This window comes from Nomascus leucogenys, chromosome 17, assembly GCF_006542625.1.
Source record: "Nomascus leucogenys isolate Asia chromosome 17, Asia_NLE_v1, whole genome shotgun sequence".
Classification (NCBI taxonomy): domain Eukaryota; kingdom Metazoa; phylum Chordata; class Mammalia; order Primates; family Hylobatidae; genus Nomascus; species Nomascus leucogenys.
This window is the reverse complement of record NC_044397.1, coordinates 7,668,972-7,693,925: the sequence shown is the minus strand read 5'-3', so window position 1 is coordinate 7,693,925 and position 24,954 is coordinate 7,668,972. Positions and strand designations below refer to the sequence as shown.

The 24,954-nt window shown below is 53.4% G+C and overlaps 3 protein-coding genes across 7 annotated transcripts; 2 read left to right on the top strand and 1 right to left on the bottom strand.

Moving 5' to 3' along the window:
• The first annotated feature begins 3,492 nt into the window (after window positions 1–3,492).
• NFKBIE (NFKB inhibitor epsilon) lies at window positions 3,493–11,015 on the top strand. Its single transcript, XM_003266221.4, is given in 7 exon segments — window positions 3,493–3,633; window positions 3,635–4,275; window positions 6,596–6,698; window positions 7,391–7,613; window positions 8,640–8,728; window positions 8,897–9,136; window positions 9,893–11,015. Coding segments are annotated over 7 exon segments (1,503 nt in total). The 3' UTR covers window positions 9,959–11,015.
• A 598-nt stretch (window positions 11,016–11,613) lies between these two features.
• SLC35B2 (solute carrier family 35 member B2) lies at window positions 11,614–15,059 on the top strand. Of its 5 annotated transcripts, none has more exons than XM_003266220.4 (4): window positions 11,620–11,784; window positions 12,301–12,494; window positions 12,683–12,837; window positions 13,528–15,059. In XM_003266220.4, exons 1-4 carry the CDS (start codon window positions 11,774–11,776, stop codon window positions 14,464–14,466), a joined length of 1,299 nt encoding a protein of 432 aa, XP_003266268.1. In that variant the 5' UTR covers window positions 11,620–11,773; the 3' UTR covers window positions 14,467–15,059. The 5 variants fall into 5 exon arrangements, with proteins under 5 accessions (XP_012351765.1, XP_003266268.1, XP_012351767.1 ...); XM_012496313.2 differs by having other exon boundaries at window positions 11,653–11,784; window positions 12,683–12,841; window positions 13,528–15,054; XM_030797480.1 differs by lacking the exon at window positions 11,620–11,784 and adding an exon at window positions 11,826–11,927.
• Window positions 15,060–15,277: 218 nt separating this feature from the next.
• HSP90AB1 (heat shock protein 90 alpha family class B member 1) lies at window positions 15,278–22,220 on the bottom strand. The gene is made up of 12 exons (XM_030797479.1): window positions 21,983–22,220; window positions 20,405–20,551; window positions 19,598–19,804; window positions 19,340–19,499; window positions 19,015–19,148; window positions 18,570–18,878; window positions 17,955–18,120; window positions 17,553–17,743; window positions 17,278–17,425; window positions 16,895–17,163; window positions 15,784–16,117; window positions 15,278–15,673 (listed from the first exon to the last, which is right to left on the bottom strand). The coding sequence occupies exons 2-12, from the start codon at window positions 20,549–20,551 to the stop codon at window positions 15,564–15,566; spliced, it is 2,175 nt and encodes a 724-aa protein (XP_030653339.1). The 5' UTR covers window positions 21,983–22,220; the 3' UTR covers window positions 15,278–15,563.
• Window positions 22,221–24,954: the final 2,734 nt, after the last annotated feature.

Sequence of the window (24,954 nt, the reverse complement as noted above, 5' to 3'; positions counted from 1 at the left end):
CTCAAAATCTATGGGGAATATTTGTGGGTAGGAAGTTAGTTTGGGGCAAAGCCTCGATGTCTGATTTTGGGGGATAGGGTACAAACACACTGATCTGCCCAGGATATTCCTTCCCCTTATTGGGGACAGGAGAGCCACTGCTCCCACCCCTCTAGTCCCACTCCTGGCCCTGCCTTCATTTTACTACTCTTCTCTTTCCAGGTGAGGTGAAGGTGGCTCTCTGTCCACCTATTGCTTAAAGCTATCCAGCCTGCATGGTCCTCTGCAGGTTGATGGGTCCATTCTCCCTGCCCAGAGGAAGGCGGCTATCCAGAAGAGGCGGGGGTCTTGTTCACTCCCTTAGCAGAGGCAGAATCTCACTTGGTGGCTCATTCCAGCATCTCCCACCCATGCTTTTTGGGAAGCTGGCCTCACAGCTAACTCCAGCCCCTCTTGTTCCAGTTTCAACCCCTTCCACGCAGTTCAGTCCTCACTGCCCACAGAGAACAGAGCCCCTAACCTTGGCCTTTCCAAACCCACAGAGGATCCTCTCGTGCTCCCCATTTAGGCGCCGTAATCTTCCTCTTGACACCCACCCCCCACTGCCTTCCTGTCTCCACTTCAAAGGGCTTTGGAGGAGGGACAGTTTAGCTCTTTTTGGCCAACCCTAGAGCTCCCAAGGGACAAAAGGCTACTCCTGCCTTCTCCATTCACACACAGTACCCTTCCCTGGAAGCTACAGGAAAGGGGAGTGAGGCAGGGGGCGGTGGAAGGAGCCAATGACCGGCTGGTCACTATGGAAACCAGGCCTGTTTCCTTAAGATGAGGTGGGTGGGTGGAGGTGGGGAGTAGGGGCACAAAGGGAACCAGAAAACAACAGAGAGAAAGACGAGGGGCCCAGCCTCAGAGAAGACTGGAGCTGAGGAGGTGAGGTCAGGTCCCTAACCATGCTGTGGCTTAAGTCAAAGTCCCCAGGTCACCCTTTCAGATAACACTGCCCTGGTCGGATCTCCCCATTCCTGGAGCGTTGGAAAGGATTCCTGTCAAGTGCAGGCTCTGGTAGTGGGGCCAGTGGGTGACTCAATGATGACCTCATGTGGCCATAAAAGGGAGTGCCACACACCTGTTACGGCTCAGGGCCAAACACCTGGCTGGGTTGAGTGGGTTTTTCCTTAAATTCAGCCTCTGTATGAATAAAAAGGAGGTCCTTGCACACTCCTGAGTTCTTATGTCCTTGCGGAGGGCTCAGACACTCCCACCCTGTGTGGTTTACATCTTGATAAAGAAAAGAAAGTTTCACTAAAAAATATATAAAAGTTTTGGATTAGATCAGAAGCCATCTCTGCACTTTCTATTTTAACTTGAGCAAGTCAACTCACCTCTCTGGGCCTCAGTTTCCCAACATTAAAATGGGGATGATAGTGTCAGATTTCGTGTGGGTTATTTTGTTTTTGTTTTTAGACTGAATCTCACTCTGTTGCCCAGGCTGGAGTGCAATGGCGCGATCTCGGCTCACTGCAACCTCCACCCTCAAGTGATTCTCCTGCCTCAGCCTCCCAAGTAGCTGGGATTAATTACAGGCATGTGCCACCAGGCCCAGCTAATTTTTGTATTTTTAGTAGAGATGAGGTTTCGCTATGTTGGCCAGGCTGGTCTTGAACTCCTGACCTCAAATGATCCACCCACCTCAGCCTCCCAAAGTTTATAGGTGTGATTACAGGCGTGAGCCACCGCGCTCGGCCAAATTTTGAACCCAGTTGGCCTGGGTCTGGAGTTTATTACTATACTTTTGCTGCAACCTTTGAGGACTGGAGAGGAACATGTCAGGGGAGGAGACTGAGAACATCTGAAATCATGCTGACTCAAGGGAAGGAGATGCTTCAATTTCCCAGGCCTTTCCCCTCGTGGCTCCTCACTGGGCCTCATGCTCATCACATCCTTCCCACTCTGGTCCTACATGGGGTTGAAGAACAGTGGGCCATCTTCTCCCCTCAGCCCTCCCCCAACTCTTCTGCCTCCAATCACCCCCCAGAGACTAGGTCCTTCTCCTCTCCCTATCTCTCTTCCCTTCCCATTCTCAGTTCAAATGGAACCTTCCTTGCCTCTCACCCCACTGAGTGGCTGGCCCCTCTGTGTGCCCCCAGAACACTCTGTTCTCACTTCTGTCTTATCCCAACCACTCTGAGCTGTAATTGCCAAGGAGCTTTTTTAGGACCATGGGATTTTTTTGTTGGTCATGGGGGGTGGTTACTGGTTATTACTGTGATGGTCAGTTTTGCTTCCAGTAGAAAGAACAATGTCAGACATTACAGGAGACCTTCCATACATGTTTGTCAAGTAGGTGAATGATGGATGAATAAAATGAGGTTGCAGGGGAAGGGCCGTGGGAAAGCTGGCCTCCCCCCTGCAAAACGTTGCTGTCTACACTCCTCCACCTTCCTTTCCCCAATGCTGGAGATGGGAAACCTACATGTTCCCTTGGGGATGACCCTCTAGGGGCATTGCTGGCATTAGGCTGATAGCACTTGGAATAGTGGGGAGGAATGAGGGAATAAATCATGGGGCATGGGCTTAGGGCTCACTTGTAGTGGGGTGCTCCCAAGGCCTTCCTAGGCCCAGGGACAGCGAAAGAGGAAAGATGTTTTGGGACTAAGATTGGGGCTGTGTTGGGGACCTGAGCAGAGTGCAACCCAGCATGTCTGGGGCCTCCCCAACCTGACCCCACTTCCTTGACTGCCGGGGTTGACCAGAAACTGTAACTACCCAAGGCCAGGGTTTCACCCTTTGAGGAAGAAGAAACTCCACAACCACTTTGCTTTTTAGACAACAGTTTCCCTGAGAAGACGCTCTTTCCAAAAAAATATTTTCATGCCCAATTCCGTGTGATGTGGGTCGTTGACACAGGAGACTGTCTTCCAAGACCCAGGAGAACTGCTCCTTTAAAGATAATGGGAGTCCCCTTTCCCTACCCATACTCCTGGGCACTAATAGGGAAAGATGAGAAAGCAAGAGAAATTGAGATAAATGGGCAGGGGATAGGAAGCAGTGCTTCCCCATCCCATCGACTACATGCCCTCCCCCAAAGATGCCAGCTTGTACAGACAATTAATAGATACTTCTTTTAAAACAAATGAATGATCCGGTCCCGGTGGCTCACAGCCTGTAATCCAAGCACTTTGGGAGTCCAAGGCAGGCAGATCGCTTGAACCCAGGAGTTTGAGACCAGCGTGGGCAAAGTGGCGAGACCCCCGTCTCTACTTGTAGTCCCCGCTACTCGAGAGGCTGAGGCAGGAGAATCGGTTGAACCCAGGAGGCGGAGGTTGCAGTGAGCCGAGATCGCACCACTGCACTCCAGCCTGGGCAACGGAGCAAGACTTCGTGTCAAAAAAATAAAAAATAAAAATAAAACAAATGAATTAAGAAATAGAAGTGAAAGAAGGAAACAGTACATGCGTGGAACTAATGAATGGAATGAAGGAGGAAGAGGGAAAGAGTGAATGAATGAATGAGTGAATGAATCAACGAAGGAGTGAGTCAAGGCCCGGGAACCACAGACTCCAAGCCTACGCAGAGCCCGGGAAGGGGGATTCCGGAGAGGCGGGGCCTCTTTCCGGAAGCGCCCGCCGGGGGCGGGGAGGGGGCGGGGCCATCCGGCGTGAGGCGTTCCTGTTGGTCCGGAGGGGCGGGGCGAGGAGGAGGACCCGCTTGGGCGGTTCGGCTGCCCACAGTAACCGCTGGGTGGACCTGGCCGGCGCTCCGAACCTTGTCCTGGCTGCGCTCCGGCCCCTCGGAGCCCCACAGCCCGGGAAGGAGGCCGCCGCGGGCCGGGCGCCCGCTCTGCCAAGCGGACCCGCAACCCGGAAAGGCGACGCGGCGGAGCCGGGAGCCAGATCCTGCTCAGACCGGGCCCCCGCGGGCCAGAGCCGCGGGCATGTCGGAGGCGCGGAAGGGGCCGGACGAGGCGGACGAGAGCCAGTACGACTCTGGCATTGAGTCTCTGCGCTCTCTGCGCTCCCTACCCGAGTCCGCCTCCGCTCCAGCCTCCGGGCCTTCGGACGGCAGCCCCCAGCCCTGCACCCATCCTCCGGGGCCCGCCAAGGAACCACAGGAGAAGGAAGACGCGGATGGGGAGCGGGCTGATTCCACCTATGGCTCCTCCTCGCTCACCGAGACCCTGTCCTTGCTGGGGGGCCCCGAGGCTGAGGACCCGGCCCCACGCCTGCCACTCCCCCACGTGGGGGCGCTGAGCCCTCAGCAGCTGGAAGCACTCACTTACATCTCCGAGGACGGAGACACGTGAGTATGGGGGCTAGGCTGAATCGGGATGCTAACTCTGGGCCTGCCCAAGAGCCGCAACAGGTCGGGCATCCCCACTCCCCCGTGAAGATTCTTCAAGTCCCCATTCGCTCTTCCAAACTCCAGACTTAACTCTCAGCCCACTTTTGAGGTCCAGCCAGGCCATGGAATCATCTCAGTCCTCCCATTTCGGGGTGGGCAGAGCCGGCAGGACCCTTAACCCAGCCAGCATCTTGGAAATCTACCAGTAATCCACCCCTAGGAAGAGAAAATTCCCCTGACCAAGTCCAGTTTTTTTGTTTCTTCTTGCTGGGGAAGGGGACATCCTTATTTGCTCAATATCTGGGATTCCCAGTTCCTGACCTCAGAATGCTCTGTCTCAAGGAACAACAGGTGCCAGTTACAGGTTGCCAGTCGGGGCCAGGAAGCTAAGCATGGGGGGTGCCACCAGGGTGTAGGTTTGGGGCTGGTCCTCAGGAGGAGGGGGTGAGCCAGGCTGGGCACTGTTGCCCCAGCAGACAGATAGGCGGCTGGCTGCCCCAGCTTACTTCCTCCTCTGCTAAGAAAGGGGAAGTGAGGGCTAGAGTCAGTGTCCCTGACATCCTTTACCTCCAGAGCCCCCCGAGTCCCACTAACTGTCGTGTCTTACTCCCTCACTTAACCCTTCCTCCTCCAGACCCAGATGGAGTTTGGTGGGAGTGGGCCAGAGGGCAGTTGAAGTAAAAGGCAGTTGTGTGGGATGGGTTGGCCAGTTGAGGATTTAGCCCCCCAGGAAGAAGAAAACATTGACAGAGAAGGGAAAGGTTGGGAACTGGGGATGAGAAGTAGAGTTGGGGAGGGCTGGAATCCCTGGTCAAGGGTGCTCATATAAATAGGAGTAGGGGAGGCAGGAGGTGGCTGTCCTAACCTGCTTTTTGGAGATGCAGGGTCCTAATCCCGGGTGGCCATTGATAAAGATAGCTGGTGGACCCAGTGGGTGGGAGAGGAGTGACCCAGTCCTTTCTGTACTCTGCCTGGATCACCAGCCCTCAGGCCCAGAACCCCAAGGTTTTGGGGGCTGCATGCAAGATACCTCTGATGACCTTTGATCCAAGGAAAGGGGACTTTTGACATTGCCGTCTTTTATTAGCCTCTCAGCCCCAGCCTCTTCCATCTCTAGTTAGAAGCAGGTGTTGTGTCCAGACTGGGTGTGTGTGTGGAGGGGAGAAGTGTCCGGGCTCCCCAGCGAGTCCCCAGAGAGGAGGGGGCACTTTCCTCCCTCTGTTGGAGGTGTCTGGGCTGTGGGAGGTATGGAAGTGGGAAGAGGAAGTGGGAGGAGGGGATACTGGGGGAGAGAGGGAGGTGGCTGCAAGAATGTGACCCAGAGAGCAGGCCCTGGCCTAGGGGATTTCCAGAGCAGTTCCTCCCTCCCTCCGTCACTCTCCTGGGCCTCTCCTGCTGCCTGCCGCCAAAGCCTGCCACCCTCCTGCCCAAGCAGCCCCCTTCCCAGCCCAGATGGGCCTTTTAGCCAATCTACCCCCCTCACTAATGCCCCAAGGCAGCTGTCCCGGCCTAGACCCTCCAGCACTGGCTTTCGTTTTCCTCACCTGACGCGGGGAAACCCCAAGACTGGAACTTCCCCTCCCAACTGCCCCCATTACCCCTAGATTAAGGTTCTTGGCCCCCTCAACAAATACATTTTCTGCACTACAAAGACCTCCTCTTGGAGGTCCGCACAGGAATGGAGGGCCTCTGTTAGGCCTGACCTGGTCTGTGCTATCTGAGAGGTGCCTCTTGACTCCCAGGGAAGGGCAGCAGGACGGGATGCTGCACTGTCTCCTTGCTCCTCTTCCAAGAGTTTCTGTGTCTCTCCCTTGGAATGTGTAACATTGGGTTGCTTGGGGGTACGGGGTAACCCTGCAACTGTCTCCTTCTTTCCTGTGTGCTGGGGTGATGGGGTGCTCAGCCCTGGAAACCCCCTCTGGACTACTTCGGCAGCTTTCAATTTGGCTTTGAGCTGCAGCTGGCTGGGCAGAGCCCTGAGGGCAAAGAGGAGTGGGTGTGGGCAGGCTGGACAGGAAGGCCGTTGTCCTGTCAGCACCCTTCCCACATGCCCACCCAGCCAAGGCCCTCCTGAAGGCCAGCAGTGGGAACTTGGAGCTCCAACCCTAGGATCCTGGCTTCCCACACCAACCCTCACTTCCTGGCCCACACTCTCACTTCCTGGACCTACCCTATGGGTAGCTAGTTAAAAGTTTGATGTGTTTCTTCTAACCCCAAGACCGCAACCCACTCTCTCTGGCCTGGGCCCTAACTCTAAGCCCTGCCTCTGCTCCCCTAGGCTGGTCCACCTGGCAGTGATTCACGAGGCCCCAGCGGTGCTGCTCTGTTGCCTGGCTTTGCTGCCCCAGGAGGTCCTGGACATTCAAAATAACCTTTACCAGGTTGGTGGCGAGAGAGGGTTATGCCCAGCTACCTGTTTGTGCCCTGGCAGCCATCCCCAGCAGCCACACCAGTCCAAAGGCTGCTCACTTAGGAAACCAGATGCCAGACACTGAGCTAGAAACTGAGGAGACAGACACAAGTAAGACATGGCCTCTGTCCTGAGGTGCTTGCATCCTAGGCTGGGGGACTCAGCCTGGTGACAAGAGTTGTGATAGAGACACATACGAGCAGCTGTAGGGTCCAGTGTCTGTGTGCAGCAGCCAGGGAAGGCTTACAGAGGAGATGCCATCTGAATGGAGCCTCAACAGAGAGTTTTGCCAGGGAGAGACTGCCTGGTGCCTCTATCTTTCCTCCTGCAGCCGAACCCCTGGGGGTAACAGAGGTCTCCCCACAGTGAGGGGCTAGACTCATCTCCTACATGTCCTTTCTCCAGGGCCTAAGGTGACTTACAGGAAAAGCAGGGAGCTACTTTCTTCACCTTGCTTCCAGAATTGGGATACCAAGAGCTTGCTGGAGGAGGGGTGTGACAGGGGAAGGGCTTGGTAGTATTTCCTTGGAAAAAAACAGGCTATGGCCCTTATAAGCTGCTTTCAAAGAAGATGCTGGCAGCTGGTGATTCTTGAGCCCAAGCATGTTCCCAGAGGTGGGAGCATGCTGCAGTGGCCCCATGACCCTCTATTTGTGCCTCCAGACAGCACTCCATCTGGCTGTACATCTGGACCAACCGGGTGCAGTTCGGGCACTGGTGCTGAAAGGGGCCAGCCGGGCACTACAGGACCGGCATGGTGACACAGCCCTTCATGTGGCCTGCCAGCGCCAGCACCTGGCCTGTGCCCGCTGCCTGCTGGAGGGGCGGCCAGAGCCAGGCAGAGGAACATCTCACTCTCTGGACCTCCAGCTGCAAAACTGGCAAGGTGTGGACAGTCTTAAGGGCCTGTGGGATGAGGAGGGCATAAGAGATAGGGACCCCACTCTTGGGGAAGGGAGGGTCCCAGCTTGTCCATTGGTGCCCCTCCCACTGTAAGCACATAGATATTCAGTACATCTTCACCAAATGAATGAATGGATGATTTGATTTCGAATTTAACCAGTACCTGCTACGTGCTGAGCAGAAAACTAAATCTTGCCCTTAAGATACTTAGTTTAATAGAGATTAGATGACCTGATTCATTCATTCAACAGAAATGTACTGAGGGTTTTCTATGTGCCAGACATTTTCCTAGGAGCTACACTTGCATCTGTGTGTAAAACAGAGAAAGACTGAGATGAGCAATAAATATAAGAAGTGAACTATGTAATATGTTAAAAGGAAGTAAGTGCTGTAGTAAAAAGTAGAGCAGAGTGAGAGGAAGGAATGTGGGGAGTAGGAGAGTTGATATGATTGTTAAATAGGGTGATCTGGGAAGGCCTCCTGGAGCCAGTGACATCTGAATAGGGCCTTGAAGGAGGTGAAGAATGTAAATTTGAATCGAAATCTCTATTACTAAGCAAGGGTTGGGAGTGTCCAGACCAGAAAAGAGAGCAAAAAGGCCAGAGGAGCACAGAAGGAAGTGGCCCCTGAGAAAGGGCTGGGGGTATGAGGATCTGAGGTGGCTTTTCAGAAAAGGTGGCTTTCAGACTGGGCTTGAAGGCAGGTTGTGTGTGTGTTGTAGTTTGTGTATAGAAGGAGGGTGTTCTTTGGGGGTGTCACTCAGCAGCCTGACCCCTGAAGCATGAAAGTTTCAATAACATGACTCTGAAAAGGTGGAAACTTTGAGTTCCTTTCCCCTTAGACTTTTGAGGGGGTTTTGGGGTTTGCATTTTAACAGTCTTGTGATTAGAGACATTGAGTGGGCTGTGAGTCCCTTGGGGCTGAGTGGTAGGGAGGTCCCAGGAGAGAGGGAGTTGCTGGATGCAGATCAGCAGCCCTCACCCTCACCCTCACCCTCACCCCATCCCAGGTCTGGCTTGTCTCCACATTGCCACCCTTCAGAAGAACCAACCACTCATGGAACTGCTGCTTCAGAATGGAGCTGACATTGATGTGCAGGTGAGGCAGCCAGCAAAGCACTGCCCAGCCCAGGGCCTGCCCCTACCTGACACAGCCCCAAGTCCCCTGCCCAGCAGTCAGAAGAGGTGGCATTCACCTCCTTACCCAGAGCCCAGGCCCAGCACACTGCCTCTGAGGACCCTGGCTGACATCCTTATTCCTCCCCAGGAGGGCACCAGTGGGAAGACAGCGCTGCACCTGGCTGTGGAAACCCAAGAGCGGGGCCTGGTACAGTTCCTGCTCCAGGCTGGTGCCCAGGTAGATGCCCGCATGCTGAACGGGTGCACACCCCTGCACCTGGCAGCCGGCCGGGGTCTCATGGGCATCTCATCCACTCTGTGCAAGGCGGGTGCTGACTCCCTGCTGCGGAATGTGGAGGATGAGACGCCCCAGGACCTGACTGAGGAAGTAAGTGGCATATGCTTTGCTTTCCAGGGCCTCGCACACCCACAGCAGAGAGAGGTTCTGTCATTAGCTGAAAGGGCCAGGGAGCCAGGAGTCCTGGGGTATAACCAGGACTCTGCCACTGACCAACTGTGGGAACTTGAGCCTGTTTAGTTGGTCAGGACCAGGCAGCCAAATTTGGACTCTTACCGGGACCCTGCAGTTAAAGTGAATCAGCGATGTTGGCCAGGTATGAGACCATGGTGTGGTGAGGCCTATAAGAACCCAGAGAGCCATCCCTGAGGGTCTCTGTACTCAGCTTCAGCAAAGGCTTACAGAGCAGGAATGTAGGCCCAGTTTTTCCTGGTCTTGGACTTTTTTGAGAGGTGAAACTCAGATTTTCTGTACAGTCTTTCCTATTTTTAAATGTTCAGTGTAAAAAAGAAACCTAAATGTTCTGCGAGTACCCAGCACCCCCTCCACCACCCCCCAACAACAACAAACAACTCCAGGTCCATGGGCTGGATCACCTCTAAGGTCTCTCCTAACTCGGATATTCTGGCGTTATCTTAGAAAAGGAAGGCTTGCCTAAGTCCTCAGGGCTCTGCCAAGCCCAGAGGGGCCACTATTTTGAGGATTCGTATGAAGATTTGTTCCCTGATGGTCTTCAACTGTCATTTGGTGGGGAGGGAGTGGCCCAACAGGTTTCCCTGGGTCCCCTTTCCCAAGTTGCTTTTTCCTATGTCCTCTGATCTTGCTTCTCTCCGTTCTCCTTCTCAGTCCCTTGTCCTTTTGCCCTTTGATGACCTGAAGATCTCAGGGAAACTGCTGCTGTGTACCGACTGAAGCCAGGCAGGGTCTGGGATCCTCAGGGCTCCACCTCTTTCCATCTGGAAGCCGGAGTCCTAACTGCTGCAGTTTGGGCCCAGGCTGTGTGCTCTTCTGGTGCCCTAGGGACTGCTGTGGCCAGAGCCTGGGGCCAGCCAGTACAGTCCTGAGCTGAGGAGGAGGGACTGCAAGTGGAAGAGAGCCAGTCTGGAAGGAAGAGCTTTCCAGGTGGACAGGGATTCTTGGAAGACCCCCAAAGCCCCAGGTATCCTGGGTGAAGCCTGTTTGCCTCTCTTGAAAATGGCAGGTGCTCTTGTTTCTACCCATGTTGGATCAGCCTGAAACTGCCAACCAGTAGGAAACACGGACTCTCCTGAGTGAGAAGAGACTGAAATAGGAGCAAGCAGAACCCTGAGAGGCGTCCCATCTTATTGCTGTTGAGGACCCTGAAACACTGTTGTTTAAAGACTTCACAGAGAAGGCTCTGAACTGAGCCACTGGGGAAGGGAAGTTTCAGTAACATGACACTAAAATGGCAGAGACGTTAAAAAAAGTTTTTCCCTTCTAGAGCTGTTTTGCGCGCATGCATGTCTGTGTGCATTGGGGCTTTTTAGACAGGCCTGCCCTGTGACTTTGTGGTGGAGGCAGAGAGAAGGAAATTGTCCCCTGAGCACGGTAGAGCCTTGCTGGGTGGGGTCAGAGGCCAGTAGTTACAGGCCTTTCTCTGTGTCCAGCACAGACCCTTGTCCTTGCTGTGGAAATGATGAGGGATGGAGGGACAGGAGGAAGAATGAGAGGACACACGCCCTGGAGCCCTCACCACTGCCCTAGGGGTTGCCATCTGGAGGATGGAGGAGGAGCCTGGGGACAGGGATAAACCCAGGGAGGCTGGGCACAAGGGAGCTGACTCCACGTTTTTCCCATTCCTCACCTCCGAGGGCCCTGCTAGGTCACCCCTATGCTGGCATGAAGAGCATGGGGCAATAAACCAGCACAGTCGCTGACCACTTGGAGCGTCTCATCCAGTGAGAGAGACAGCCGTTAAAAGCATTAACATCCAAATAAAGATGTCCTTACAAGTTGCAGTGGGTGCTATGAAGGGAAAAGAATAGTGGGAAGGAAAAGGATAGAGTCGGTAGAGGGTCATGCTTTGGGTGGTCCGGGAACCTCCGCCTGAGGACTATCATCTCAACTGGGATGTAAGGATGAGTAAAGGGATGCGGGCAGAGCATTTGGGGGAAAGCCTGTGAATTAGAGGAACTGAGAGCAAGCCAGTGGGGCTTCACAGCGGGCGAGTGAGTGGGCGAGGAACGCGGGCGAGGCCATGTAGAGCCTCGAAGATCATGGGAAGTGGGACAGAATTACTACCCAGCCAACAAAGGAAGGAGACACCTTCATCCTGTCAGAAAACGGGGAAACTAACACAGAGGGGCTTGGGATGCAGAGCCTCAATGTCCTCTCCACAAGATGGCAATGGTCACCATGACCTCTGGGATGCTTATGAAGGGCGATGACGAAGCACAGGGGACGCGCCGGGCGGGCGCCTCTTCAGGGCTGGGGCTCCCCGCGCCCAGGGGCAGCCCAGGTCCCCGGAACCCGAGCCGCGTCTGCCTCCGGGCCGCGCGGGGGCGCTGTGGCCCGGCGGCGGCCCGGGGCGCTGCGTGGTCGCGGCAGGGGCGGAGGGGGCCGCGGGGAGGGAGGCGGGAAGAGCGCGGCACTTCCGCTGGCCGCTGGCTCGCTGGCCGCTCCTGGAGGCGGCGGCGGGAGCGCAGGGGGCGCGCGGCCCGGGGACTCGCATTCCCCGGTCCCCCTCCACCCCACGCGGCCTGGACCATGGACGCCAGGTGGGGGCTAGGGCAGCGGCGAGCTCACGTGACCGAGCCCCCGGGCCACGTGACTGCCGCGCCTCGGCACGGGGGCCGGGTGGGGTCCTGGCTGCTCGGCCGTCGGCCAGCATATCGCTGCCCGGAGCCAGCGGGGATGGGGCGTGCGGCTTGGTTTTGTGCTTCTTGGGGAGCTTCGGGCGGAGGGGCTAGGGACCCTGACGCCCCGGGAACGTGGAGGGGAGGGTGGGGGAAGGGGCGCTGCCTCTGACCTGAGCAGCCGGCTAGCGCTGGAGGGAACAGAGGAGACCTGTGTGGCCAAAGGGGCGGATCCGCCCCCGGGGAGGGAGGAAGCTCTGCCTGGCCAGTGCCGGCGCACCCCCTCCCCGAGAGAGAGAGAGAGGCTCTTTGTCCGGGCCGGAGCTGCAGCAGAGGGGGCGGGGAGGAGACTCCGGGCACTACTCCAGTGTGGTCCCCTCTGGAGGGCGGAGGGGATGAGGAGCTGCGTCCTAATCTTTATGTCCGCTTTCCTTACAGATGGTGGGCAGTGGTGGTGCTGGCTGCGTTCCCCTCCCTGGGGGCAGGTGGGGAGACTCCCGAAGCCCCTCCGGAGTCATGGACCCAGCTATGGTTCTTCCGATTTGTGGTGAATGCTGCTGGCTATGCCAGCTTTATGGTACCTGGCTACCTCCTGGTGCAGTACTTCAGGCGGAAGAACTACCTGGAGACTGGTGTGTGAAGAAAGGGCGGGGAAGTGAGCTAGGTCGGGAAGGAGGGTATTTGGCCAGCAGTCCAAACGGGATATGACTTGGAGAGGGCGGGAGGACGGTAGGCCGGACAGCAGGGCAGGCTGGCTGCTCTGGGGAAGATGAAGTGCTATGGAGAAGATTTGGGGCTTGACTGTGTGTGCTTTCTTCAGGTAGGGGCCTCTGCTTTCCCCTGGTGAAAGCTTGTGTGTTTGGCAATGAGCCCAAGGCCTCTGATGAGGTTCCCCTGGCGCCCCGAACAGAGGCGGCAGAGACCACCCCGATGTGGCAGGCCCTGAAGCTGCTCTTCTGTGCCACAGGGCTCCAGGTGGGTAGGTGGGCTCAGCCTCTCTTCCTGGGTTGGATGCCGGTGGGCAGGGATTCTGTGAAGGTTTCCATTTTACCAGTCCCAGAGTTTTGCTGGTTGGTGTGTTTCGTGTCCTCCTCCCAGGGGCACACTGCACCTCCATCTTTGAGGTGTTTGGGGGAAATGCTCTTTTCTTTCCTCCTTTTCTCCTCTCCAGCACTGGTACTGAAAGTTCATGCTGTTATTTCAAGATGTCTAGTGCAGAAGAGAGGACTCCTCTTGCCCTATTCTCTGTGATTTCTACTGTGCCGTTATTAGACTTCCTTCCTGCACTGGTGTCTCACATACTGTAAACGCACTGATAAAATTGTGGGGGAGCCATTCAGCCTTCCCCCAGTACTGCATGTGAGAGAGTGCTAAGATGCTGACCCCATGGCATTTTGCAGTGGGTACTAGTTCCACCTTGAATATCATGTTGAACTACAGATACCCAATTCTGAGGGTTCTTGCCTCCCTGAATTGGTTTTTCACACACAGTTGATTCCCTACAAGGTGAATCCAGACTTAGGAGGGGAGAAGAAACTTCTACAGAGGAACCAAAAAGTGTGTATTTTCCTTTGAATCACTTAGGCATCATCCTGAAGAGGGAGAGGTCAATTGTCCACCTTTTCATTATCTTATTGTCTCCTTTGTCTCTACCTTTCCCAACAGGTGTCTTACCTGACTTGGGGTGTGCTGCAGGAAAGAGTGATGACCCGCAGCTATGGGGCCACAGCCACATCACCGGGTGAGCGCTTTACGGACTCGCAGTTCCTGGTGCTAATGAACCGAGTGCTGGCACTGATGGTGGCTGGCCTCTCCTGTGTTCTCTGCAAGCAGCCCCGGCATGGGGCACCCATGTACCGGTACTCCTTTGCGAGCCTGTCCAATGTGCTTAGCAGCTGGTGCCAATACGAAGCTCTTAAGTTCGTCAGCTTCCCCACCCAGGTGCTGGCCAAGGCCTCTAAGGTGATCCCTGTCATGCTGATGGGAAAGCTTGTGTCTCGGCGCAGCTACGAACACTGGGAGTACCTGACAGCCACCCTCATCTCCATTGGGGTCAGCATGTTTCTGCTATCCAGCGGACCAGAGCCCCGCAGCTCCCCAGCCACCACACTCTCAGGCCTCATCTTATTGGCAGGTTATATTGCTTTTGACAGCTTCACCTCAAACTGGCAGGATGCCCTGTTTGCCTATAAGATGTCATCGGTGCAGATGATGTTTGGGGTCAATTTCTTCTCCTGCCTCTTCACAGTAGGCTCACTGCTAGAACAGGGGGCCCTCCTGGAGGGAACCCGCTTCATGGGGCGACACAGTGAGTTTGCTGCCCATGCCCTGCTACTCTCCATCTGCTCCGCATGTGGCCAGCTCTTCATCTTTTACACCATTGGGCAGTTTGGGGCTGCTGTCTTCACCATCATCATGACCCTCCGCCAGGCCTTTGCCATCCTTCTTTCCTGCCTTCTCTACGGCCACACTGTCACTGTGGTGGGAGGGCTGGGGGTGGCTGTGGTCTTTGCTGCCCTCCTGCTCAGAGTCTACGCACGGGGCCGTCTAAAGCAACGGGGAAAGAAGGCTGTGCCTGTTGAGTCTCCTGTGCAGAAGGTTTGAGGGTGGAGAGGGCCTGAGGGGTGAAGTGAAATAGGACCCTCTCAGCATCCCCTTCTACTGTAAACTCTGAAGGAGCTGGCTCAAAGGGCAAAATGCAGGTGTTTTCTCAGTATCACAGACCAGCTCTGCAGCAGGGGGTGGGGTAGCCCAGGAGGCAGCCTTCCCTTTTGCCTTAAGTCATCCATCTTCTCCAGTAAGCAGTTTATCCCGAGCCCCAGGGTAGACAGTCCTCAGTGAGGGGTTTGGGGGTCAAGAGGGCATAGGTAGGTTCCACAGTTCCCCCTCCCACAAGTTCCCTTAAGTCTTGCCCTAGCTGTGCTCTGCCACCTTCCAGACTCCGTAATACCTGCATTTCTTACCCTGGTGAGAAAAGCACAAGCGGTGTAGGCTCCAATGCTGCTTTCCCAGGAGGGTGAAGTGAAGATGGTGCTGTGCTGAGGAAAGGGGACGCAGAGCCCTGTCCAGCACCACCACCTCCTATGTCCTGGATCCCTAGGCTCTGTTCCATGAGCCCGTTGCAGGTTTTGGTACTTTAGAAATGTAACTTTTTGCTCTTATAATTTTATTTTATTAAATTAAATTACTGCAGTGGACTTGGTCCTGTGTTTTGGTTGACTGAAAGGGCATTATTATATGGTAGTTTTTCCAAACTGCCTTCAGCTTCAGTGTGTGAACTCTTTGAAGACTCACTGGTATTCTGTATCTTAACTACAAAACCAGCTCAACTTGCTATGCTCATGAAAACAGCACGAGCTGGGGGGATAGAGAAGCTAGGGAAGGATAACATGCACTTCACAAGGGAGAGCAGAACTGTATAAAAACGGCATATTCTTTATTTTGCATACTTTAATTTCAGAACAAAATGAAGAAAATAAAATAAACCACAATACACAACATCCAATCCTGCTGTCAAGAGTAGAGAGGGAATGGGGCTTGACACCCTTGGTTTCCTGCCTTCAACACAAGGACAGGAGAGGGAAAACAACACTAGACACCAGCAGGGGGAGCCAGGTGGGACAGGGGCACTCGAGGCTGCAGTGGGAGCCATGGGGACACTATACAAGGGCACAGAAGTTTTCCAACTATGAACTCCTAACCTAATCGACTTCTTCCATGCGAGACGCATCCTCATCGCCCTCCAGAGGGGGGATCTCATCAGGAACTGCAGCACTGGGTTCCTCTGCTGCCACTTCATCTTCATCAATACCTAAAGTAAAATTAAGCCATGTGAGACTTGACCAAATAGCATTAAGTCAAATCCATATAGGAGACTAGTTGCACAAACTACTTGCCACACCAAGTACCAAAGCTACTTACCTAGACCTAGCTTGATCATGCGGTAGATGCGGTTGGAGTGGGTCTGGGGATCCTCAAGGGAAAAGCCAGAAGATAGCAGGGCGGTTTCAAACAGCAGCACCACCAGGTCCTTAACTGCCTTATCATTCTTGTCGGCCTCAGCCTTCTGCCGCAGCGTCTCCACAATGGGGTGGTCAGGGTTGATCTCCAGGTGCTTTTTGGCCATCATATAGCCCATGGTGGAGTTGTCCCGAAGTGCCTGGGCTTTCATGATCCGCTCCATATTGGCTGTCCAGCCATAGGTGCTGGTCACAATGCAGCAGGGTGAAGACACAAGTCTATTGGAGATTGTCACCTGTGGACAATCACAAAAGCCTTAGATTGACATTAGACCAATTACCACTTTGAAAGAGAAAACAGGCACTGTCAAGCCTAATTCCAGCAGGGGGAGGAGGTGGACAGATCACTTGAGTTTGAGACCAGCCTGGCCAACATGGCAAAACCCTGTCTCTATAAAAAATACAAAAAAATTAACCGGGTGTGGTAGCACACATCTGTAATCCCAGCCACTCAGGAGACTTGAGTTTGCAGTGAGCTGAGGTCCAGTGCAAAAAAAAAAAAAAAAAAAATCGGCCAGGCGCGGTGGCTCGCGCCTGTTAATCCCAGCACTTTGGGAGGCCGAGGTGGGCGAAATCACGAGGTCAGGAGATGGAGACCATCCTGGCTAACACGATGAAACCCGTCTCTACTAAAAATACAAAAAATTAGCTGGGTGTGGTGACAGGCACCTGTAGTGGCAGCTACTTGGGAGGCTAAGGCAGGAGAATGGCGTGAACCTGGGAGGCGGAGCTTGCAATGAGCTGAGATCGTGCCACTGCACTCTCGCCTAGGTGACAGAGCAAGACCCCATCTCAAAAAAAAAAAAAAAAAAAAAAAGACTGAAGCAATGCCTAATCTGTGCCAAATTTTATTAAAATAGCCTTAAACCTGACTAGGGAAGAGAACAAGAGGCAAGAAGGCTCCCAACAGTAAATAGGCTGCCTCAAACCACTAATTGTGTAGAAACATGGTCGTGAGGAGGCCCACCTCAAAGGTATGTTACAAAATATATCCTAGCCCCAGAATGGCTTACCTTCTCAACCTTCTTATCTAAGATTTCTTTCATGAGCTTGCAGAGATTCTCAAACTTTGCCTTGCTCTCTTCCATCTTCTTCTTCTCCTCCTCATCCTCAGGCAGCTCCAGACCCTCCTTGGTAACTGAGACCAGGCTCTTCCCATCAAATTCCTTGAGCTGCTGCACACAGTACTCATCAATGGGCTCGGTCATATATACCACCTCGAAGCCCCGTTTCCGCACTCGCTCCACAAAAGCTGAGTTGGCCACCTGCTCTTTGCTCTCACCTGTAGGGTAATTAAATGAACTCAGTGACTAAAATGCCTCATACTGCCAGTTCCTAGGAAGCCCTGATTGTGCTCCCCACTCCTCCAAAAAGGCTTCAATCAGAACCAACGCACCAGTGATGTAATAGATGGACTTCTGTGTCTCCTTCATGCGAGAAACGTACTCTGACAGAGATGTCATCTCATCTCCAGACTGGGAGGTATGATAGCGCAGCAGCTCGGACAGGCGGCGGCGGTTAGTGGAGTCTTCGTGGATTCCAAGCTTGAAGGGTGGGAAGAGAAAAAAACAATCCAACTTAACTACAATAACCTCACTTTCAATATGAATGGAAGAATTTATTGTTATTACTAAAAAGGAGGTAAAGGCAATAAGCATTTTGCCTTTTTACCTTGAGATTTTTAGAGAATGCCTCATAGAATTTCTTGTAATTCTCCTTGTCTTCTGCCAGCTCAGAGAAGAGCTCAAGGCACTTCTTAACAATGTTTTTGCGAATGACTTTCAAGATTTTGCTCTGCTGGAGCATTTCTCGGGAGATGTTCAGGGGCAGATCCTCAGAGTCAACCACACCACGGATAAAATCTGCCATCAACCAGGGTGAGAAAGCTCAGTAAAAAACAGATAGACCAGACCTGGTACCCAGATTCAAACAGAAGGCTCTAATTTAGCCTCCCGAACCCTTACACTTACTTACTTATGTATTGCAGAAAACTGTTAACTTAGGATATCCTAGCAGAATGCCTAAAACCTCCCAAGACTTCACCCAACTAAATTAGGCCAAGGAGATACTCACTGAGATACTCTGGTATCAACTCATCACAGCTGTCCATGATGAACACACGGCGGACATAGAGTTTGATGTTGTTCTTTTTCTTCTTGTTCTCAAAAAGGTCAAAGGGAGCCCGACGAGGAATGAATAGCAATGCCCTGAATTCCAACTGACCTTCTACAGAAAAGTGCTGAAAGAAACCAAAAACAAGTGGTACATTTCAAAAGAGGGCCTTTTAGCCCCAACACCAAATTACCTAAAAGTGGAACAATGATCCTCCCTAAGCCTAAGGGATAGAGCACACACAACAGGCAGCTCCCGAGAAAACTGAGCCTTAATGCCCTCAACGATCTAGACGGGTACTAGCTGTACGTAGAAAACAGTCCCCTCTGATCAGAACCCTGGATGTGTAAGGCTGCCAATAGACATTACCCAGATTTCCGTAAGAAGAGAAAGTGAGGTCATTAGAAATGATGGCACTTCACTATGACAGGGTAATCAGTAAGTAAAATCACATGGCTCTCACATTTGTTATCAGTTGGACAAGTTCCATTTGTCTATTACCTGCCAACACTCTTCCACCACCTACTCATTCCCCTCCATATATGCATGTTGAGGCAACATGCAAAGGCTTCTCACCTTGACTGCCAAGTGGTCTTCCCAGTCATTGGTGAGGCTCTTGTAGAATTCTCCATACTCCTCTTGGGTGATGTCATCAGGGTTTCTGGTCCAAATGGGCTTGGTCTTGTTTAGTTCTTCCTGATCAATGTATTTCTCTTTGATCTTCTTAGTTTTCTTCTTCTTATCCTTACCACTGTCATCCTCCTCATCTGAACCCACATCTTCGATCTTGGGCTTTTCTTCATCATCTTTATCTTCCTCCTCTTTCTCACCTTTCTCTTCCTCTGCCTCATCATCACTAATTTCCTTCTCTCGTTCCTTCTCCAACTAAGTAACAAAAACAGAAGTTAGCCTTGGAGTACAAAACACTACCAGGGAAAGCAAAAGCCAAGGACCATGAGATTCTCCAGAACAGGAAACATCCTGCACATTAAGTGTAAAAGGTTTAAAAGTCCATACTCACATAAAGGGTGATGGGATAGCCTATGAACTGAGAATGCTTCTTCACTACTTCTTTGACCCGCCTCTCTTCTAAGTACTCTGTCTGATCTTCTTTAAGATGGAGGATCACTTTGGTACCCCTGCCAATGGGCTCACCTAGAAGAGTCAATCACAAGCATTTAACAGGGTAAAAAGTATATGCAGTTGAGACTTCAGCAAATTAATAAAAGTATCAGCAGAACTGCTGTAAAGAACTGCTTTACAGACAGGATGCTCAAAATTTCTGCTACTGGTGTGAGCCCAGAAAATCCTAACCCAACTACCTTGTAACAGAAAAGCTAACTTACCATGGTCAGCACGCACAGTGAAGGAACCTCCAGCAGAAGACTCCCAAGCATACTGTTCATCATCGTTGTGCTTTGTGATCACAACCACTTTCTCTGCCACCAGGTAGGCAGAATAAAAGCCAACACCAAACTGCCCAATCATGGAGATGTCTGCACCAGCCTGCCAACAGGTTTAAAGTCAGTCACAGGTTTTAAAGAAGCAAAAAACCGAATAACACAGATAAGTATGAATGGTGTGTGCCTGCAGAACTGCAGTACCTGAAGAGCCTCCATGAAGGCTTTAGTACCAGACTTGGCAATGGTTCCCAAATTATTTATGAGATCAGCTTTGGTCATGCCAATGCCTGTGTCTACCAAGGTCAGGGTGCGTTCCTGAGGATTGGGGATGATGTCAATTTTCAGCTCTTTACCACTGTCCAGCTTCGAAGGGTCTGTCAGGCTCTCATAGCGAATCTTGTCCAAGGCCTGAAAACACAAACAGCAACTTACTTTTGCTCTCTCCGAGACAGACTCTTGCTCTGTTACCCAAGCTACAGTGCAGTGGCAAGGATGACAGCTCACCGCAGCCTTGACCTCCCAGGTTCGAGCCATCCTCCCACCCCAGCTTCCCCAGTAGCTGGGACTACAGGCACATGCCACTGTGCCCAACTAATATTTAATTTTTTGCAGAGACAAGGTCTCACGGTTGCCCAGGCTGCCCTCAAAATCCTAGGCTCAAGTGATCCTCCTGCCTTGGCATTACAGGTGAGCCAAGACGCTCAGCCACTTTTGCTTTCTTAAAGCCCGCATCTTCAAAGAAAATCTTGGTTTACCTCTCTCAGCCTCAAATCTGATTGCCCCTTGAGGCTTTAGAACCAGTTAGTTACATGAGCCCACTTATTCTGGACATAGTCCCTTCCTTTTCAAGTTCAAGATGGCCAGAGTAAGACAAATCTTTCTGGAATAGTTGCAAGTTTACCCCCTTCAACAGTAGTCCCCAACAAAGGCCAAACCACTCCTTTCCCCTCTTCTAGAGCATCACCAAAAAAAAAAAAATACGCCAAATGTGGAAACCAGAGCACCTACATCAGAAGCATTAGAGATCAACTCCCGAAGGAAAATCTCCTTGTTGGAATAGAAGGTATTGATGATGAGGGACATGAGTTGGGCAATTTCTGCCTGAAAGGCAAAAGTCTCCACCTCCTCCTCTCCATGGTGCACTTCCTCAGGCATCTAAAATAAAAATCATCATTAATTACAAAAGAACACCAAGGCCCACATTTAAAAATCCTAAAGGTCATCTCATTTGTTAGGACCTTAGAGAGTGAGTTCAGACTGGTTTGACCTGAGTACTATCCCTTCCCAAGAGACTAAAAAAGCATTCTCTTAAAGATCTCAGGCTACACACTAAGTGAGAGCCTGAAAATTCAGAAGGAAAAAGAAAGTAAGCTAAATGGTCTTCAACCAAGTCACAGAACCCAGCTACTTAAAAGAATGGTGACCAGCAGCCTCAGCATCATCTGGTAGTGTGGCAGAAAAATCATAATGTTGGTCCAACCCAGGTATCTAGAGATCCCAGATAATCCTTACACAAATTTAAATGTGAAAATCACTACCTACAGTTCTTTATTGGGGGGAGGTCAAAGTGACTAGTTTAAGATAAAAATGGCACTAACTTTAAACTGCTCCCCCAGAGGTGTCTTCCTGAGACCAGTCCAAGGGCGGGACACTCCTGCCCCACACGGCAGGGAGGAATAACCTGGGATCCATACGATACCCGCCCGAGGGGCAATTAAATCCGGACAAAGAATCGATAAGCCAAAAGCTCCACCACGACCCCTTCACAACACAAAATTACAGAACAGGACCAAACCCAACACAAGAAAGATGGTGGCCGTGGCCACCAGGCCGACACTCGTCACTGCCGGACATGCGTCGACCAGGACCACGCGAGGAGGGGGCGCCGCAGTGCACCCTCCCTCGCCCCAGCATCCGGGCACCGGGGCGGGGCGCCAGAATCCAGAAGCTTCCAGAACAATCTCAGCTCTCGAGAAGGGGCGGAGGAGTGAGCCCATGAATCTTCCAGAACCTGCCCCCCTCCCCGCCCCTCCTCCACCGGGACTGCAAGAAAGATCTGGAAGGAGGGAGTATGAGGTGCTGGAGACCGAAAGCGCTCTTCCCACACCACGAACCCTCACAGAAACAAAGCACCCAAGGAGGCTTTAACAACGCGCCCGATTAGAGAGGTGACAAAGCCAGTCCCACAAGGCCGTGCTGAGTCACCCGAGCGGGCACCCCCGCCACCCTGCGGTCCCCCTCCGACGCCCCGTAGCCAGGTCCGGAAGTGGAGGGGCAAAAATGGCAGCGTCCCGGGCCGCGCGGCCACCACGTGCAGCTGCCCGCCGCCCACTGCCCCAGCCCCACAGCCCACCTCGCTACGGTTAGTAGGCGCCGAGAGAAAGCCCCACCGCCCAAACACACTAGAGAAAACCGAGGAAAACTCAAGGGCCCTCACCTACCACTACCCTCACCCTGTAAAAACCCAGGGCGTTATCCACAAGCCACCCCGACATCTAGGCTAAGGCTCCCTAAAGGACAGTAAACCAAGAACACCACGAACAAAGCACTAAAGGGAAAGAAGCCTAGCGGAGATTTCAGCCTTACCTTGAAAAGAAAAGGCTTACACGTAATGGTGAGCAACGCGGGCTGGCTTTCTGATACCCAAGCAGCACAAACGCTGCGCCGGAATGACTCGAGAGAGCTATTGCCTGCCCCAAGTCGCCCTATATAGGGCGAAACACAGTACAGCAGCCCTCCCGTGGATCCCTCCGCCTTAAAGGAGTATGATTGTCAACCCCACACCTGCCGCCACCAGTCCACCTTGACGTCATGGTCCGAAAAAAGGAGGGGGTGGGGAAGAACCCGAGCAACGGATCCGCCCACACGTTTGCTTGTGATCACAGCCCCATATCTTCACGTCTAGGACATGACTCCATCAAGAGCGGGGATGAAAAGTGCTCATTTGGCATAAACGGTGTTTCTACGGGCGAGGAACCCATTGACCTCCCTAAAAATGTGGGGCAGACGTCCCCACACCCAAGGGCGAGGCTGGGGGGGACACCTAAAAAGAGCGAAGTCAGCTAACCACCCCGACCGCCGCTCCCAGACCCAATCTTCTTTCTAGCATCTGCCCTGCACATCTCGCATCCCGACAGAGGGACTGGCATTCGGGACCCAACCTTGGGTAACCCCAGATTCCGACTCTCGCAGGAGCAGAGAAAGGGCGGAGGGTTCCCGGTGAGGGGTAGCTCAGCGTGGGGGGAGGGCGCCGGCCGGGGCTGGCGGGGACTCTTTGCCGGCATGCGGCGGAAGGCGCGGCGGCGGCACTGCGGCATTTCCAGCAGTTTCCAGGCCTGTCTCGGCGGTCCCGCCCCCTCCCCGCGAGGCTCCGCCTCTCCGGCTGCGGCCGGGGCAGGGTTTTTGCAGCGACCCCACCCGGCGACCGGCTCTGACCTGTCCGAGAGACGCGGGTAGTAGCCCAATCCTCACGGATGGGATGTAGCGTTGGGGAGGGATCGGCTGACCCCTCCTTCCCCGCGTCAATCACACAACACCCAGGCACCTGGGGCGGCTTTGCGGGCGTACACTTTTGCAGACTAAGACTGGAGTCGCTACGGGAGGGACCCCCTCCAGCCCCTGCTGCCGCCACGTACACGGAGCACGGGGACATGCGCCCTCCCTACGCAGGCACGTCAAGCCCTTTCTCAAGCTGGTTCGCCTTTTTTCCGCCCACTTGCCTCCTGCAGCCATTTGGACCTGGGAAGGAGGGAGTCTCTGGGAACCAGTGCAGGGCAGCCGGAGCTCTTGGAGGCCGCGTGACGACGCCGGCCAGAGAGGGCCTGGCCAAGTTGTTCAGCTTCAGCCTTGGCACCGGAGCCCCTAGGCCATGCCCCTGGCCAGTGAGCTGCGGCCGCCGTGTCTGGCCTGGCTCAGCCGTTTTGCCTGCCCTCTAGTTGGCAAGCTGTCCTTGCCTTCCAAGGCCTCATCCGAAAGCCTGCTGGACCCACAGCCCCTCCAGGAGAGAACAGCCACTCCCTGCTCTGTGCCCTGTAGATGTCCATCTACTCCCCTTCCTGGCCCACCCCTGGGATGCTTGGGAAGAGTTTCCCCACAGCCACCCACATCGTCCTCCCTCACCAGCCCTGTTGTTACCCAGTCTACGATTCGTTAACAAGTTTTGTTCATGTGTTGAATACCAAAGAAAAAAGGAGGTCCCTTGCTTTCCTCTTCCTTGTCCCTGTCCACTTCGCCATGCCTGCCATCACCATCCCGATTTTATATCCTTTCTCCCTTTCATTATGGTCTGCAAAAAGCCTATGGCTGGGAGAAGTCTATAAGAAGGGGCGTTGGGTGCTCTATTCCTGACCAAAACCGCAAACCAGAGGGAGCGTGATCCTTTAACATGCCCTCTCCTTCTAAGCAGAGCTCATTAAAAATCTGCTCCCCAGTTCACAGAGAGCATTCACAAACTCTCACTGTCCTGTGAGCGGATGAAAGTCAGTGTGCACATTCTGTCAACAGGGAAGTGGCTTCAGTGACTCCCAAGGTCCCTCTACTCAGAGTCCTTGCTGCACTAGCTCCCTTTCTGCTCCAGAAATGGAGCAGGGATGTGATCTCACCCCTAGGACCTAAATCCAAAGCAGGAATCACTCCTGTGGATGGGCTTCCCCTGAGCTGGATCCTTTCAGTGTCAAGACTCAGCGGCTTCCTGAAGACTTTCTAAATGGGAAAATCTCAAATCTTACACCAGCATAGAAATTCCACTTTCTCTGCCGGGCACAGTGGCTCATACCTGTAATCCCAGCACTTTGGGAGGCCGAGGTGGGTGGATCACCCGAGGTCAGTAGTTCGCAACCAGCCTGGCCAACATGGTGAAAAACCTCGTCTCTACTAAAAATTAACTGGGCGTGGTGGCGCATGCCTGTAATCCCAGCTACTTGGGAGGCTGAGGCAGGAAAATCTCCTGAACTCTGGAGGCAGAGGCTGCAGTGAGCCGAGACCACGCCATTGCACTCCAGCCTGGGCAACAAAAGAGAAACTCCGTCTCAAAAAAAAGAAAGGGCTGGGCGCGGTGGCTCATGCCTGTAATTCCAGCACTTTGGGAGGCCGAATCCAGCGGATCACGAGGTCAGGAGTTCAAGAGCAGCCTGGCCACTATGGTGAAACTTTGTCTCTACTAAAAATACAAAAATTAGCCGGGCGTGGTAGCACGCACCTGTAGTCCCAGCTACTTGGGAGGCTGAGGCAGGAGAATCACTTGAACCCGGGCGGCAGAGGTTGCAGTGAGCCGAGATCACGCCACTGCACTCCAGTCTGGGCGACACAGTGAGACTCCATCTCAAAAAAGGAAAAAAAAAAGAAAAGAAATTCCACTTTCTCTTCCAGGAAGCCTTTCAGGAGAACGCCTACCAGTGTCCACAAGCTGCATCCTTTTCCACTCATTGACACTCACTAAGCCTCCACTGGGTGGAGATCCTGGTGGTGCAGAGATGCATACACAGGACTGGGAGCCCTCAACCCACTGGAGGCTGCAGCAGGCCAAGTGTGAACCATAGGAGGATGGGAGAAGCCGCAGA